General features: G+C 54.7%; 1 protein-coding gene across 1 annotated transcript; it reads right to left on the bottom strand.

The window, feature by feature from the left end:
- Nucleotides 1-8,842: 8,842 nt before the first annotated feature.
- On the bottom strand, nt 8,843-11,377 carry CAMK2N1 (calcium/calmodulin dependent protein kinase II inhibitor 1). Its single transcript, XM_066334386.1, has 2 exons — nt 11,071-11,377; nt 8,843-10,262 (listed from the first exon to the last, which is right to left on the bottom strand). The coding sequence occupies exons 1-2, from the start codon at nt 11,228-11,230 to the stop codon at nt 10,192-10,194; spliced, it is 231 nt and encodes a 76-aa protein (XP_066190483.1). The 5' UTR covers nt 11,231-11,377; the 3' UTR covers nt 8,843-10,191.
- Nucleotides 11,378-12,565: the final 1,188 nt, after the last annotated feature.

The raw sequence follows: 12,565 nt of genomic DNA, 5'->3' as shown, positions 1-12,565 counted from the left end.
GGGGCTCTGAGCCCACCAAACCAACCCTCACCCCCGAAACCTGAACCAGGGAGCAGCGTGAGGCTGTCTTGTGTTAACTACAAAATAGTTTTGCTTTCGGGCATGTCTTTCGCTTTGATTTCCCCCATCCCAGGACCCCGGGCATGCCGGCGGGGGATGCAGCCAGTTGGTGCCGTGGGCTCCATCACTCCTGAAATAGAGCCCCGGGGCAGCTTTTGGGTGTCGGAGGCATCTGAGTGAAGTCATGTGGATGTTATGCAAGACTTGATGATAGGTTGTAAACAGCTATTAAAGTGATTGACAGGCCCAGGACGAAGTTTTGAGGAGGGGGGGGGAAGAAAGGGGAAAGATGAGTAATAATGATTTAAAATAATTATCAAATCGAGACGTTCCTTGAATTAGGGGAAAGTTTTGTGAGGAGGGAGGAAGATGAAGAAATCACGTTTGAGCGCTTCCCTGAGCTGGGGGTTGGGAGGATGGGGCAGATAGATAAAGTACATAAAGTTTGGAAAGGAGGGTTTTGCTTCTTCAAAACCAGCTAAAAAAGCGATTTCAGCAGAAATTTGGCAGATTCGGGTTCAGTGAGTGCCACTGGGTGCTGGCACCCCCAAAACCGAAGGGCTGAGCAGCCCAAGGAGAGCAATCCTGAGTTAATTAGGAGAAACAAGCAGATTATGGGGAAGACAGCTTCTATTTATATATAAATACTCCAGTAATCAGCAGTGAAGGGCAAGGGAAATCCAATAGAAATATGTGACTGTTTAAGAAGCTTTCTGAGCAAAACGTTACACAATCAGTTGCATTTGCCTGGGTCTTGTTCCAAGTCCCAAGAAATTAAGGGGGGGAAAAAAGTGACCCTGAGCAGAAGGAAGGAGAAGGGATTTGTAGAAGCTTCTGCCCATCAGATAAGAGAGAATTTTGGGAGCCTAAATGGAGATGTTTAGGGTGCTAGCAGCTCTCTCCGACCCCAAGTCCCCAGCTTTGAACCCAGAAAAGCAGCGAGCTGCACACCTCGCAGTGCTGGGGGTTAACGTGGAAGCACAGTCATGTACAGGTGAATTTCCCAGGGAAAAAAGACGCCTGGAGCTGTGCCGTGTTCCCGGGGCGGTGCTGTCAGTGGGTGCTGACACGGAGCAGAAATAGCTGCCGGCCGCCCCACGATTTCACACATCGCCCTCGCTGCCTCCCGCAGCTCTGCTTCACCCCAGCGCAGCGCACACTCCGGGGATCCACAAGTGCCCTCTGCTGAGAATCACCTTCACACTGGGTTTTAGTGGCAATCAGACACTTGGATGTTCACCTTGGGGCTGGCGGTTCTCTAAGCGCCTGGGGTTTGTGGCCTTTTGTGTTGTTTTCCTTCCCAGGGCAGCTGCACTGAGATTTTGGGATTTATCTTGAAGGCTGAGGTTTGGGGGGTGTCCCAGAGGAGGGATCAGTGCATAGCTGGAGGCTCTGACCCTGCCACTGAGCTGGTTGTCCCAGTGTTGTGCCTTTGGAGTGGCTGCTGTCCCCACAGAGTTATTCCCTATATAAAGAAAGAGGATGGAATTTTTTCCCTTGCCTGCAAGGAAGCAGCGTTGCTGCCCAAGGGTCACCGGTGAGTGTTTGCTTCAGCTCTGGGTGTGCCTGTGGCTTTGCAGTGTGGGTTTTGAGAGTTGTATTTAAATCAGGAGAGTCGGCCCCTCTTGTGCAATGACCTTTTCTGGTTTTCTCTTTCTGTGCCACTGGTAACTGTAAAGTTACCTTTGCCATGGGAAGTTTGTGCTGGGCTGGGCTGCACAGGAGCCCTGCAGGTGCTTGTGCCCTCCCTGTGCAATTTCAATTAAAATCATTAAATCTCCTCAAGACACAGGTATGATATTACTCTTATTTAAAAAACCAAGCTAGAGGTCTGTGGGCTTCTCTGCTCATTAAATTCAGGGATTTCTTAGCTTCTTGTTGTGGTTTTTAATCCTTTCTTTGTACAAGGCAGGAAAACAAGGGGTATGGGTAGTGAGAGCATATGAAATGGGAAGGAGTTGGAGTCAAAACATCAGCCCCAGTGCAGCAGGCACAGCACCTGGAAATCCTGGAAAGGAAGCCTCTAAAGGGTGTAAATCCTCTGGGAAAGGTGACTTGGTTGGCACTGCAGGTTCTTATCACCCTCTCTGGCCACATGCTCATTGACAGCCACGGAGCTGAGCCAAATCCAAAGCATTGCAGTGGGCAGAAACAACTTCAGGGCACGAACAACGTGTTTTAGGGTGAGCTGCCCTGTGCCAAACTCCCAGGAGGTTGGCCAAAGGCACGCCTGGTGCTGATGTGGTGCTGCTTTGGAGGCAGTGCTTGTTCCCCACAAGGGCTGGACTGGGAGCCGAGGGCTGATGCTCACCCTGCTCCACAGAGGCTCCCCGGGAGCCCAAGCCCTGCAAGATTCTTCACCATCACCTGCTTGCTTAAAAGGCTTAAAAAAATGGTCTTCCCCTGGGACTAACCCCAGTTCCAGGCCTGGAAGTGGCAGCAGGGGCGTATTGGATGCCATCGGGCTGGTGTGCAGGCTGCTCGCTGGCTTTGGGGCTTCCAGAAGCCTTTTTATGGCTATTATGTGTTGAATCCCTGCTGTTTTCGGTCTCTCTACAAGGCTGGTGAAGGGACGGGGTCAGTCCTGCCGCAGGGGGCTGTGTCACCTCCTTTAGGAGCGGCGGCACGATGCTCCGGACCCCACGGGGCTCACCTAGGGCAGGTGGGACTCTGCCCACGGATCCCATCCCGACGCGTGGCTTCGGGGCCGTGGTTCCTGCTCACTTTCCCCTTCTCCTCGAGGCTGCACACGCTGCTGCCGCTTATGCAAGCTCCGGGAGCCTTGTGTAACAGTGCCGCGGGGTGGGGCGAGGGCCCGGCGGCATCCGCCCGCCCGGAGCATCCCGAGGCCGCCTCTCCTCGGAGCTTCCCCGGAGCGCCTTTGCCCGGCCGCCGGCACTGTGGGGTGGATGCTCTGGGCTCTCGGGGCTGCTCCTGGCTGCTCCAGGGAAGGGGGGAGCAGAGCTCCAGGCTTCCCGGCTGGGAATGAACCCGGGAGTGCTGCTACAGCTGGAATGGGCTGATCTGTGCCCAGCAGGGCTGGTGGGACGGGGGGCAGCTCCCCAACTCCACGAAAGGGTCCTCCCTGTCCTGGAGGGTTTGTGTTGGGCCACAGCTCGCAGAGCCCAGCCTCGGCCTGCCTCCCGAGGCAGCGAGGTGCAAAGTGATTTTCTGTACCAAACGCCGGGTTTTGCTGCTCGTGGGGTCCCCCCGAGCTCCCTCCCCGTTCCTGCTTGCCAGCACCCGCTGCCGGTCTGGGGCCGAACCTGTTGCTATGGAAACTGGCTATGGATGCTGAGGATGCTGCCAGGGTCTCATCCTGATCCTGCTTTCTGCCTTTCCTTACCCTGGAGTGCCAGGGTGGTGCTTTAGCCTGGGATGAGGCTGGGATCAACCTCACCCGGAGAATCCCGGGAGGTTAAACACCTTAGGGAATTAAACTCAGCTATGAAGTGTTCTACCCCTGTGCATTTATCCAGATCCAGTGGGAATAACCCAAGGGCAGCTTTTCTAAGGCATCTCCTCCAAAACCAGACATCTCTTGCAGTTTTCCACCTCTCTGGGAAGGCTGTAGGCTGCTGTGGCTTGGAAAGGGCTGGGACTGGGTTGCACCCAGGTGGGAACTGAGGCTCATCCCAGCTCCAGCAGCACCCACTGCCCTCCAGTGTGGTGTCCCAGAAGGAGGCTTCACCCCACCTGGGCTTGCTCTACTCTGTGTTGGCTTCCCTCATCTGTGACCGACGGGAATTGGTGCTTCATGTTTAAAATGATGCTAAGCTGAGAATGTACTAATTAATTAGAGCTAGCTGGAAAATCCCAAGTGCTTCCTTGCCGTGGCATCAGCAAGAACCTCCTCTGTGTGTGTGTGTGTTTCCTCCTCCAAAAATACATATTTTAAAAAACACTTCCAATACTCCCAAGGTCTCCAGGCCTGACTTTTGTGGCATCCTGGTGTGTCCAGCCCTTGTGGAACCATCAGGAATTTGGGGGGCTTGATGGGGCTGCTGCAGGCTGAGCCCCACCACGTGTCTCTTAGTCACGGAGTATTTATTTATATTTGAGCAGGTTTGGAGCAAAAATGGGAAACAGGAGTTGTGGGGGGCGGGGGGACACAAACAGACTGCACCGGCTGCCCGGGCTGAGTCAGAGCTGGATCAGCCCCATCTCCACACCCGTGACTCACCACCGGGTATTTCAGAGTGTTGTGTCACATGGCCGGTTTGGGGATTTATTTTTGTGGTTTGGTTATTTTCCTTTATTTTCTTTTATTTCCCCCCACCCCCAAAAAGGGCTGATGCTTCGAGTTTGGTGCACACAAAGCTCCAGGGGCTCTGAGATGTTCCCACTTTGCTCCCCTTTGCCCACGGGGAAGGGTGAGCAGGGTGGGATTCCTGCAAAGGAAAGGGCTCCTGCAGGTGTCACATTTATCTCTGCAAAAATTATATATATACACTATTGTATGTATTACATAATACCATATATATTACATAATATTATATAGCATTATATAATGTAATACTATATATATTAATAATTGAGGTGTTGTAGCGTGGAGAGGAGCCCAAATTCCTCCTATTCTTCATATTCCTTCATGTTGCTGGTGTTGCATCACCAACGCGAATTTAACAGGGCAATTGCTATCACAGGCACATCCTGCTGAAACTCAAGGGAGGAATTGTCTTGGAAAAATCTGTGGCAGGGAATCTTCTTCCAAAGGCAGTGAGGCTGGGAACCGGGGCAGCCCTGAGAAGGCAGTGGCCATTCTCACCTGCCCACCGAGGATCTGAAAACACCCACATGTGAGGCAGCCCAGACATCCCAACCTCCCCCCAAAAAAATGCAACCTCCCTCTCAAACACTGACTCTTTCTCTGGGAAGGCTTTGGCCGGGTTGCAGAGCCCGGTGCTGTTCTCAGGTTCGGGTTTTTATCTGAGCATCTGCTGCTGCTTTTGGCTCCAGCTAGAATTGCTCTCGGTTTTTTTTTTGGGGTGAGGTGTCTCCCACTTGTTATTGTCATGCAACAGTTTGACACCTGGAGCGGTGTGTAAATGAAGATGTCTGATGTTTCCCTCCTAAGTGGGAACGGCTGTTTAGAATATCCTATAACTCCAGGCGAAATGAAAATGAGGAGCCTGGGGAGGCAGGCAGCTCCACTCCCAGGCTCCCCGAGGCAGCAGCAGCAGGGATTTCGGGATTTTCTCACAGAATATTCCCAAGGTAAGGAATGCCACATCATGAGAGTGTCTTCTTGACCCCTCCATAAAATTCCTGACGAGCCCAGGAAGGATGCTGCACGTGGGGCAGCATTTCCCTGGCCTCTGGAGATGTTTAGCCTGGGGTAGGACACACAGAATTCCTGCTAGTGCTCAGCACAGGTCTGGGCAGCTGAGTGGCTTGCCCAGATTTGGGAGAAGTTCCCCTGATCCCCGTGGGGTCCCGGCGTGGGGATGCCCCTGGAGACACCACCAGAGCTCAGAGACAGCCCTGCTCTGCCCTGCCTTTCCCCGGTTTGGGGTTGGCCCATCTCAGATTGTTGAGTGCCAATGTGTGTCCCAATGTCCTGCCTGAACAAATCAGCTGGGAGCACAGAGCCTCAGTGGCCTCTAGTGGCTGTGGGACAAAGATCCCAGGGAAGGGGCACCTGCAGCCCCCCAAAGCCCCCCCAGACCAGCAGCACTTGGGGTCCACCCCAGCAGAAGCCACTCTTCCCATTGGGAGACCCAAAGGCAAAGGGAAAGCTCCCAGAAAAGCTCCAAGGCCGTGAGTGATGGGGCAGCATCCAGCAGCATGGTGCTGCATCCCAAATCCCTCTTGGCCAGCCCTGTTCCCTGGCGGGGATGGATGGAGAGATTTTCGGACGACTGCTGGGTTTTTCTCATTCCTATGTTAAAAAGCAGGGGGGAAAAAACCCCAATATTTTAAAGAGGGTAAAATTTCTTTCACATTTTTTCCGTTTTTCATTTTTCTAGAGTGTATTTTCTGTCTAATGCCATAATACAAAACACAAACCCCAGCGGTGAAAACAGTTGAGCAAATGGATCAAAAAGGGTTTGATACCGTTAAAATGACCATTTTTGTGTCTTCTCCACCAAAGGTCACTAAAGCTGCTTCCTTCTGTGTAATTGTGATTTTTCAACAAGGGAAGAGGGAAGAACTGACCCATTTTATTCCCCAAACCCACGGCATTTGGGGGCAGGCTGGAGCATCCCCTTCTGCAGCCCATGCTGTCCCTCCTCTCTCTCCCCCCCATGATAAATAAATTACTTTAGGAGTGCTGGCCTAGTTTAACATGCCCTAGTTTTGATGGAGGAGGGGAAAGGAAAAAAAAAAAAAAAAAAGAAAAAAAGAGAGAATACTTATTTTGGGCAGTGCTTCATGGGTGTCCTTTTGGGGAAGAGGTTTGGGGGACTCACCCACTCCCCCTGCTCTGTTTTGCCCTAGCTGCAACACACTGCCCTCAATTTCGGTGCCTTTTTTTCTGAGTTACTGTCTAGGTGATGTGGGAAATGAGTGGTGGGGACACTGATCCAGCCCCCGAATCGTTGTCCATTGCTCTGGGCCCCTCCAGGACTGGTGTCATGCCGAGGGCGCTTCCAGGGGCTGATGCCTTAAAGCCTGCGGAAAAGGAGCAGCTTTAGAGGTGAATAAAGGCACAGCCTGGCTCTGGGTGTGAGCGGTCAGGGTCGGCTTTGCTGCAGGAGCAACTGTGTTAGCACCTTCCCCCAACGCCAAAATCCCTGGGAAAATGGGATTAAAGGGTGTGTTTGAGCATGGGAGTGGGATTTCACAAGTGCTCTGGGTGTCACTGGGACCTTTGCCCCTCTCTCGTCCCTCCCGCACCCCGCTGCTCCAAAGGTGCCGAGTTTCCTGTGCTAAATAAACCTGCAAATAGCTCTTTTCTATACATTTTATTTTTTCCTCTTTTCTTTTTTTTTTTTTTTTCCCCACCCCTGCCAAAACAAGCAGCCCATATGGGCAGGGTTGGGTGGGGATTTTTGCAGTTTCCATGGGGATTTGGCTCTGGAGCTGCTGGGTGCTGGCTCCTGGGGTTTGATTCGGGGTTGTTTTTTTTTTTTTTTTTTCCTCTGATCCCTGTAACCGGAGCGTGGTGATGGCACCAGGCTCCCTTCCGAGCTCCGGCATCTCCCAGCCAAGGTCACCGGGGAGACCGTAGGCAGCCGCCGCCTGCGTTGGGCCATCTGTTAAATAATGTATGCAATAAACTCCTGCCCCGGGGCCAGCTTAATCCTTAAATCCTCCTTCAGAATACCATCTCCCGGCCGTGCGGGATGCCCGCCTTGGTCTCTTGGGTGCATCTTTGCCCACCCATCCCTCCTGAATCCCTCTCTCCTGGCCCCTCCATCCCGCATCCTCCCGTACTCAGCTCGCCGCGCTCTTCCGCTCCATTATTTATGTGCCGTGCATGAAAGATGCATATAAAAGAGCGCTTTATAATTTAGCAGAATCTCCTCTTCTTTCAGCCTCCCTTCCCCCTCTGGCTTCGGGTTTTCTCTGGTTCGTGACCAGCCTCTCCCGGGCATCCAGGTGTTTCTGGGGGGATCCCGGGGCTCCATCCTCGGAGCACCCAGAGGTGGGCTGGGGTTCAGGGTGGTTTAGGTGCTCAGAGGGCTTTTGATGTATGAAAGAAAGTGGGAAATGGGGTTTGGCAGACTCAGAAATCAGGTTTTTATGCGGAAAAGGGGCTTTTTGGTAAACTTAATGAACCCAGTGCTGCATCCAGCCCGTGGGTTTGTGTCTAACGAGCTCCCAAGCGCTGCATCCTCAGCACATGTGGGATGCTCCTCTGGCTGTGTCTGCTCTCCCAGAGCCCTGGGCTCGCCCCCAGATGGTGACTGGGGCAAAATCCATTAATTTGAGAGGAAAAAACCCCTCCCTTCTGGGCGTCATCTTGTGCTTTGGAGATGCAGCAGGTCCCCCAGCACAGCAAATCCTGGGGTCAAAACTGTGTGTGCTGAGTCCAACCCACACAGCCGCGACCTCGGAGCCGAACTGGCTGAGGAAAAAACTGAAAATAATTGGGGATTTTTTTCAAGGGAGCAATTTAGTAAAGCTCCTCATCGCATCCTGGATGTGGGAGAGCCTGTGTGGGTTTAAAATGGAGCAATAAATAGCAAAGGTGGTGGGGAGGGGAGCGTTGTGCAGCATTCACAACCCCAAAATGAGGTCCCAGCTCCCTTTGCCGCCCCAAATTAATCCATCTGCCTCCCAGGTCATCCTGTATAAATCCCAGCTCAGCAGCCTCCTGCTTTTATTACAATATATGATTTTCTTTGCAATAAAATCCCACCCCTGGACCTGTTTCCCACCCGTGATTATATTCTTGTTCCCCGGGCACGAAGGTTGGCTCGTGCCCTCGGTGCCGTGGGCAGATGGGATAATGGCCTTTTTTACCACCAGGATTTGGGGTTTGGGGAGAAGGGAAGCAAAACTAGAATGAAAATGCCCAATTTCTACAGCTTTTCCCATCAGTGAAGGGGAAGCCACCTTTTGTTCCCCATCTCCAACAGCCACTCTCAGGACCCAACGCTGAATTTTTCCCTCAAATTTGCACCCCTGAAGCATTTCCCCATCAAACCAAAACAATCCCACAAAGAAATATTAATTACAATTAGTTATTCAGCGTGAACAGGGGGCTGTGCCAGAGAGTGGGGAGGTTTTCCTTAGTCATTTTGGGATTCTTTGGGTGGTCAGGGAGGGATGCTCACGGCATGGGAGGGATGCTGGGCCCTGGCAGCCCACGGGAAAACACGGCAGATCCGCATTTATAATTTTTTTTTCCATTTTGCTTCATTTTCCTTTTTATTCGGACATTGCAGAAATAGCCCTGTGTAGTGGATAAAAGTGCAACATACACAATATTTAAGAAAAGGAGGAAAGAAAAACCTGCCTTGAGGTCTGTCAGTCAATAGCAAACAGAAACAAGAACCAAGCCTGGGCGCCAGAGGCGCTTTTTAATGCCCCCCTCCCTTTTTTTTTTTTTTCCCCTTTTGTTTTTATGCACATCATGCAAAAGAGTTAAAAAGAAAGATTAGAAAAGAGAAGTCAGAGAAAACCCCACGAGAGAGATCGACCGAGCCCTAGAAAGAGCAGAAAGCTCTGAGTGCTGCTCATCTCGGGGAGGGAATCGCTGCCCTCCAGCATCTCCAAGTGTTTGGCACTCTTGTGATTACATTAAATAATTTCTTTTTATATATATGTTTTAATACAGTCTATTAAAGAGAGGAAACTGCCACAATATAAGGAAAAAAAAAAAAAAACAAACCAAACCAAGATCACCCACACTACAGACTGCATGGTAGTTAGAAAAGCTGAGCGTTCCCCCCACCCCCCATACATATAAAATCTGTCCCTTTGCTCACAGCAACCAAGTACAAGCTTTAAAAAATAAACCAGCGATTCTTCCTTCAGGCCTTTCCTTTATAAAAGTTTTGGTTTTCCCCCTCGAGAACCTTAAAACGTGACTAAAATTAAATATATATATATATATCTATTTTATATAATTTCCCAACATCCAAAGACATCAACATTAAAAATAATTTTAAAAAATTAAGAAAAAAAAAAAAAGAAAAAGAAGAAACTCATACAGAAGGGGATAGCGTGGTACATCCAAGTGCACGGATTCATTTTTGCAAGATTAAATAATGTAAACAAGGTGCCCGCTGGGAACAACCCTGGCCGGAGGGAGACCCCAGGGGCTGTTCCCCACCCCCATCTCCCCTTTCCTCTTACCCCCCCGATCTAGCGCGGCACAAGGTTCATCATCAGCCCGAGGAAAGCGATCCCGAGTAATTCAGAGCCGCGGCGTGACTCCTCCGTCCATCCCTCGGGGTGGGGGCTTTGAAGCAGGTGACTATTTTCCCGATTACATCTATATATATATATATATAATTTTTTTTTTCGAATTTATTAGCATTTTGGAATTGATGGCTGGGCTCTGGCTCGCTCCCCGCCCTCCCCTCCGCGCCTCTCCGGAGGGCAGGACGTGCCGACGGCGGTCCCGGAGCTTCGGGCGGTCGCTGCGGTCTTGGGGGGGTTTATTTTTTGCCGATCACCTGTGCCATTGTAAACCGACCCCACCCCGGGCTTCAGCCCAGCGTCCCCAGGGAGGCTTTAAACACCGGGAGGGGCCTTTTCGGAGAGGTTTTGCAGCACATCATCAATTCTATCATCTTCAATAACCACTAGAAAGCAGAAAGAAACAAGAAGCGCGATGAATTTTGTGCTCCCCCTCGCCCAAGGTCACCCTGGGGGGAGGTTGGAGGGGTCCCACGTCCCTGGTGTGGCTGCTGGCAAAGCCACACGGCGCCCGACACGCCGCAGGGGACCCGGTGCATCGTGTCCCGTCTCCAGGGAGCGTCCCCGGTATCGCACGCCCCGGCGCCGGTGCCCTGTCCCTGGGGACACCTGGCAAAGGGCATGTCCCCAAGGAAGGTGCCCTCACCGCTGTGCCCTGCGGATGGTCCCCAGGGAATGATGCGCTGTCCCTGAGGAAGGTCCCCGCCGCCCTGTACCCGGGGAAGTGCCCAGGGCACAATGTCCCGTCCTCAGGGAAGATCCCGGCTACCCAACACCCCGGTGACAGTCCTTGGGACGTGATGCCTGACATCCTGCAGGGAGTCTGCTGCATCGTGCCCAGTCCCCGGGGACGCTTCCTGGCGCCCTGCATCCCCGAAAGGTGTTTGATACCCCATCCCTGAGGAAGATCCACAGAACACGATGCCCAACATCCCTCGGGGAGCCCGGCGCACCATACCCCGTCCCCGGGGACCGTCCCCAGCGCTCCGCATCCCCCGAGAAGGTCCTCGGGACACGACGCCCGACATCCTCAGGGAGCCCGGTCATCCTGTCCCGTCCCTGAGGATGCTCCCCAGCGTCCCGCACGCCCGGGGAAGGTTCCCGGTAGGCGATGCCCATCCCGCCGCATCCCCGGGGCCGTGCCCCGCATCCCCGGGGCAGCTCCCGGTGCGTCCCGTTCCCTCCGGCACCCACCTCTCTTGCTGCGGCCGATCTGCCCCAGCTTGGGCGGCCGCTTGCCCTGCCCGCCGGCCAGCAGCCCGTCGCCGCCGCGGAGGCGAACGGGGAAGGGCAGCTGCCCCACGGCCGCGTCCCCCGCCAGCTGCCCCTCGCCGTAGGGCGGCCCCTCCGACATGGGGGCGGCAGGGGGGGACCCGCCGCCGCCGCCGCCCCCCGACAGCCTCCCGGGGCGCGGGGCCCGCGGGCCCGGGGCAGCGGCGCAGCGGGCGCGGGGCAGCCGCCCCGTCACATCCCGGCCCGGCCGGCGCTGCTCGCGGCTCCGCGGCTGCGGCGGCGGCTCCGGCGGCGGCGGCGATAGAGGAGCGGGAGGCGGGACCGGGCGGGGCGGGGCGGGACCGGCTCGGCCCCCGGCACCGGCGGCGGCACCGCCCCGGAGGGTTGATCCCGCACCCCGGGGACGCCGCGGGACTGCCCCGCCGCCTGCCCCGCGGCGTCCCCGGGGAGCGCAGAGCAGCCTCAAGGAGCCCGGATCGACCCCGCAAGGCTCCCCGCGGAGCACGGAGCTGTCCCGGAGCATCCTCGGGGTGTCGCGCAGCATCCCTGGAGATCGCAGAGCTGCCTAGCGGACACCCTGCGGAGCCCGGAGCTGCCCCGTTTCATCCTCAGTGTTCCCCAGCCTGCCCCTCAGCATCCCTGGGGAGTCCGGAGCTGCCCTACAAGGATGCTCGGGGAGCTTAGGCGGCCCCACAGCACTTTTGGGGAGCCCAGAGCTGCCCCACAGCCGCATCTGGGGAGCCTAGACTACCCCACAGACACGTTTAGGGAGTTCAGAGTGGGTCCCCCTCCAGCCATTCCGGGAAAGTCTGGAACTAACCCCTCCACATCCCTGGGGAGCCCAGTGCCCGTTCCCAGAACACCGGGCACAGCCTCACATGTGCCCCGCAGAGCCCAGAGCCATCTGGGGGCCTCTGGCACTTTGTGGGGGGCTGCAGTGTGGGGGGACTGAGTGTGTTTGGCTGTGGGCCCCCAGGACCTGTCCCTCCACGAGCCTTTCCTGGGGCACTGCAGGAGGATCTGGGAGTCACTGTGAGCTTTCCATGGGGTTTTCTATGCAGAGTTGCCACAACAACATGGGTCATTTGGGTTATTGCCTGGCAAAGCGGGTGATGGGAAGGTTGGGGATAACATTTTGGGATAGACCACAGCTGTGTTGGGGTGTTCAAGCATCTGTGGTGCATCTCCCACAAAGTGGAGCAGGACGACAGTAGCAACAGCAGCAAAGAACCTGTTTGTGCAAGGCTGAGTTACAGGATTCCTCGGGAATCGGGAGCCTGGCTCATTTTGGGGCCGAGCAGAACTGGGGGGCACAGGAGGGACAGGGTGCCTGGTGGTGCCAGGGCTGGGCTGCACGGTCCCAGGGCTGCTCCCATCTCCAAAGCCCTCGTTTGCTGAAATGCTCAGCCCCCAGAGCTGCACAAGCCCCTCTCCCCTGCACCCCCGCCCACCCCCG

This window comes from Sylvia atricapilla, chromosome 22, assembly GCF_009819655.1.
Source record: "Sylvia atricapilla isolate bSylAtr1 chromosome 22, bSylAtr1.pri, whole genome shotgun sequence".
In the NCBI taxonomy this organism is placed as follows: Eukaryota; Metazoa; Chordata; class Aves; order Passeriformes; family Sylviidae; genus Sylvia; species Sylvia atricapilla.
The sequence above is the reverse complement of the archived record's forward strand: the minus strand, read 5'-3'. Positions and strand labels throughout refer to the sequence as shown.